General features: G+C 44.6%; 1 protein-coding gene across 1 annotated transcript in view; it reads left to right on the forward strand.

The window, feature by feature from the left end:
- The window catches only part of si:ch73-71d17.2 (RPA-related protein RADX), a 22,362-nt gene that overhangs the window by 11,987 nt on the left and 5,375 nt on the right, over positions 1-5,000 (forward strand). Inside the window, exons 9-12 of the mRNA XM_028564768.1 lie at positions 1-93; positions 1,501-1,674; positions 1,841-1,965; positions 3,362-3,567. The exon at positions 1-93 is cut by the window's left edge and continues 12 nt beyond it. Of these exons, the coding sequence (XP_028420569.1) occupies positions 1-93; positions 1,501-1,674; positions 1,841-1,965; positions 3,362-3,567 (598 nt within the window). The remainder of the gene's footprint in view (positions 94-1,500; positions 1,675-1,840; positions 1,966-3,361; positions 3,568-5,000) is intronic.

Consider the following 5,000-nt stretch of genomic DNA (forward strand, 5'->3'; position numbering starts at 1 on the left):
TTTGCACCAGACTCAAGCTGATCAGAGCTGCCGGTCGGACAGACAGCTGCTCCTACCTGACCAACACCACGTACACTCAGCTCTACTGCACAGGTAACCGCTGGCAACGCACATCTGGAACTACACAGGTAACAGCTGGAAACACACACACATCTGGAACTACACAGGTAACAGCTGGAAACACACATCTGGAACTACACAGGTAACAGCTGGAAACACACACACATCTGGAACTGCACAGGTAACAGCTGGAAACACACATCTGGAACTACACAGGTAACAGCTGGAAACACACATCTGGAACTACACAGGTAACAGCTGGAAACACATCTGGAACTGTACAGGTAACAGCTGGAAACACACATCTGGAACTACACAGGTAACAGCTGGAAACACACATCTGGAACTACACAGGTAACAGCTGGAAACACACACATCTGGAACTGTACAGGTAACAGCTGGAAACACATCTGGAACTGCACAGGTAATAGCTGGAAACACACACACATCTGGAACTACACAGGTAACAGCTGGAAACACACACACATCTGGAACTGCACAGGTAACAGCTGGAAACACATCTGGAACTGCACAGGTAACAGCTGGAAACACACACACATCTGGAACTGCACAGGTAACAGCTGGAAACACACATCTGGAACTACACAGGTAACAGCTGGAAACACACACACATCTGGAACTGCACAGGTAACAGCTGGAAACACACACACATCTGGAACTGCACAGGTAACAGCTGGAAACACACACACATCTGGAACTACACAGGTAACAGCTGGAAACACACACACACATCTGGAACTACACAGGTAACAGCTGGAAACACACACACATCTGGAACTACACAGGTAACAGCTGGAAACACACACACATCTGGAACTACACAGGTAACAGCTGGAAACACACACACATCTGGAACTACACAGGTAACAGCTGGAAACACATCTGGAACTACACAGGTAACAGCGGGAAACACATCTGGAACTACACAGGTAACAGCGGGAAACACATCTGGAACTACACAGGTAACAGCTGGAAACACATCTGGAACTGCACAGGTAACAGCTGGAAACACATCTGGAACTACACAGGTAACAGCTGGAAACACACATCTGGAACTACACAGGTAACAGCTGGAAACACACATCTGGAACTACACAGGTAACAGCTGGAAACACACATCTGGAACTACACAGGTAACAGCTGGAAACACACATCTGGAACTACACAGGTAACAGCTGGAAACACACATCTGGAACTGTACAACGGCAGTTCCAGATGTGTGGAACGGCAGCGTTTTGTCTCACTGTGACTGCCCCCCCGGTGGCAGAGAGTGAAATTCTTGATCACTGTTACTTCATTAGTTTGTCTCATCATTGATTGGTCAGCTGTGCTCTCTCCTGATTGGTCAGCTGTGCTCTCTCCTGATTGGTCAGCTGTGCTCTCTCCTGATTGGTCAGCTGGGCTCTCTCCTGATTGCAGGCCTGGGCGACCACTCAGAGATGAGCTACCGTACGCTGCGGCCGGTGCGGCGCTTCCTGCGGTGGCTGCGGAGCCAGGAAGACGCAGCGGTGCTGAGCAGGGCTCTGATTGGAGGATGCTTCGTCTACCCGCCCCCGCCCGTCTCCTTGGAAACGTTCATGAAAGGCATAAGAGGTCAGCTGTCCGTCTGAAGTCCTCTTACTATTTACTTTCGTCCTTTAAATATTATGATATATATATATATTATTACTTGTGTGTCTGTCTGTCTGTCTGTGTGTGTGTGTCTCTGTGTGTGTGTGTGTGTGTGTGTGTGTGTGTGTGTGTGTGTGTGTGTGTTCAGGTGAGCCGGGGTTCCTGCGGGGGTCGGAGCTTCAGAGGGAGATGGCCAGGCTCTGTTACCGGGAGCGACGCACCTTCTGTATCCAGGCAGCTGTTACTGTGGTTACTTACAGCCGTATTGGAGAGGTGACTGCCGAACACACACACACACACACACACACACACACACACACACACACACACACACACACACACACACACACACACACACACACACACAGTTTCCATAATAAAAAAAATGGGTGTGTTTCCATCCAGCGGCTTTAAAGCGAATAAAAAACCTGTCGTGGGGGCGCCGGTTAGCTCAGTTGGTAGAGCGGGCGCCCATATATAGAGGTCTGGTCCTCAACGCAGCGGGCCCTGGTTCGACTCCGACCTGCGGCCCTTTGCTGCATGTCATTCCCCTCTCTCTCTCTCTCTCTCTCTCTCTCTCTCTCTCTCCCCTTTCATATCTTCAGCTGTCCTGTCAATAAAGGCCTAAAAATGCCCAAAAAAAATCAACTTTAAAAAAATAAAAACCTGTTGCGTAATGACGTGTCACGTGCTATTTTACAGTCCAACTGGTACATGGAATTGATTTGAGACATTTTATGGCGTTTCCGTTCATTTTCGCTCCGAATCCCACAACATTCAAGCTGACATTTGCCAACAAAGTGTTGCCGGACGATATCTTACCTAGGTGTGAGTAATTATTGCAGAAGTTGTAATAGTGCTCATGTGCCAGCTGATAGCGACGTTATCGAGCTGTAATAAGAAAACAGTGACTGTATCAACATGTTGCTATGGTGATGATGTAGACGCACGTAAAGTACTGCCATCTAGGCCTCGTTTCTGCCCAAGAACAGACCCAAATTCTCTTTTGGTACCACAAGCTATAAAAGCCTTAAATCAGTCAAAATAAGCCGGCCTGGTCATACCCAACGGGTGTATAGTAGTAGTATCTGTTTGTGTCATATGTCTGATGGAGAATAGAATAGAATAGAATATACTTTATTGTCTCCTAGGGGAAATTTGTTATGGACTCAAGAGTGCGTAGTGCATAGTAGTAGTAGCTGCCATTACAGACAATAAATACACGTAAAAAGAAATACAAATAACAGCTAAAAAACGTACACATAGGCTACATACACACAGATATAAAAAAAAATAATAAAATGCAGAACACCGAGTTATTGGACACTTATCAGGCCTATCTATTACAAATTGTACAAATCTATTTAAAATTTTGATTTAAAATTTTGATGGAGACTGGTACGAAGGAGTATTGATGTATGGACTGTTTGTTTGTGTCATTATATTGAGTCAGTTTATGAGTAATTGAGTCGATAATCATGAAATTTAATCAAATTTTATTGTTTCCATGAGGCATTTTTCATTCGATTTCACTTAATTCTCATAAAAACGTGTGGATGGAAACATAGCTGCTGACAGTGTCACGATATAACACAAAGTAGTCTGAATATTTCAAAATAAAAGCCTAAATGGTGTGATAACTTGCTGACTTGTTGTCACTCTCTCTCAGGAGGATCGCTGTTTGTTTTGGACAGACCGAGCTTCATCGTCCCCCTCCTCTTCCTCCTTCACTCGCCCCTCCCCCTCCTCCTCCTCTTCCTCCCCCCTTCCTCCCCTCTGCACCCCTCGCTCGTTCAGACCTCCTCTCTCCTCCTCCTCCTCCTCTCTGTCTCCGTCGTCTTCGGCCGTGAGTCATCTGTCGCCGGGCAGATCAGGGTGAGACTTTAGCTAAATGGTTCCTGTGTTGTTCGTCTGTTCTTTATTCTTATTTTCAAACTTCAACTCCTTCCACATTTTTCGACATAGAAATTTCATTCAGACATCAAAATGTTTAGCGCAGTTAGGACATTCCTGCTTTTATACAGAATCTTCATAACTTTCATAATTCTCCAAAATTTTGAACGTTTTCGGGGAGGTTTTCGCCATTTAAGTGAATGGACGGAATGTACAAATTTGACACAAATTCATGCATTTTCATACATTTTCAACTGCTATCTACTTGTTCATACATTCATCAAGAAACACCATTTAAACTTTAAAATATTCCACATCTTTCATACATTCAGGGTAATATTCAACTTTCAAATACCATTTATACATTTTAAAATATTTAACCTTGTTATCCTATACAAAAACAAAGCCCTTCTGACATTTTTGCTTAAAGGAACACGCCGACTTATTGGGAATTTAGCTTATTCACCGTAACCCCCAGAGTTAGACTAGTCCATACATACCCTTCATCTCAGTGCGTGCTGTAACGCTGTCTGACGGTTCCAGCATTAGCTTAGCCTAGCACAGATCCTGCAGGTAATTGGTTCTAACTAGCCTACTGCTCCGAATTGTGACAAAAGTGACAAAATAACGCCAACATGTTCCTATTTACATGTTGTGATTTATAGAGTCACAGCGTGTACAAAAAACAACGTAACATGAGACACAGCCATCTTCTAACTGTAAACAAGCTGGGAACTATATTCTCAGACAGGCTTGCTGTGAGCATATCACTCCGCCCAAGTACTATGTTCTTCTGCCTGAGAATATAGTTCCCGGTTTGTTTACTGTTTGAAGATGGCTGTGTCTCATGTTACGTTGTTTTTTGTACACGCTGTGACTCTATCAATCACAACATGTAAATAGGAACATGTTGGTGTTATTATGTCACTTATTCGGAGCAGTAGGCTAGTTGGAACCATTCACCTGCATGTTCTGTGCTGGGCTAAGCTAATGCTGGGGGCGTCAGACAGCCTTACAGCAAGCACTGAGATGAGAAGGGTCTGTATCGACTTGTCTAACTCTGGGGGTTACGGTGAATAAGCTAAATTCCCAATAAGTCGGCGTGTTCCTTTGAGTGTGTTTTGGATGAAATGTCTGGACTCAACTGACAAAGTTTTCTTTACTTTGCTATAGGATCCACAATTTTAACTATTTATACATTCAACATGTAGGGAATGTTGTGCCCTTTCTAACAATGTACTTAGGGAAGCAATCAGACGTTCACACGAGGAACAGTGAGCTTCCAAGTGAAGCCATGTCCACCAGCTGGCGCACTGCCTCCTGTATTAACTGATACCTGAAATACTGAGTGACACCTGACGTGTGTGTGTCTGTGTGTGGGTTTGTGTGTGTCTGTGTGTGTGTGTGTGTGTGTG

Source organism: Perca flavescens, chromosome 19, assembly GCF_004354835.1.
Source record: "Perca flavescens isolate YP-PL-M2 chromosome 19, PFLA_1.0, whole genome shotgun sequence".
Lineage (NCBI taxonomy): Eukaryota > Metazoa > Chordata > Actinopteri > Perciformes > Percidae > Perca > Perca flavescens.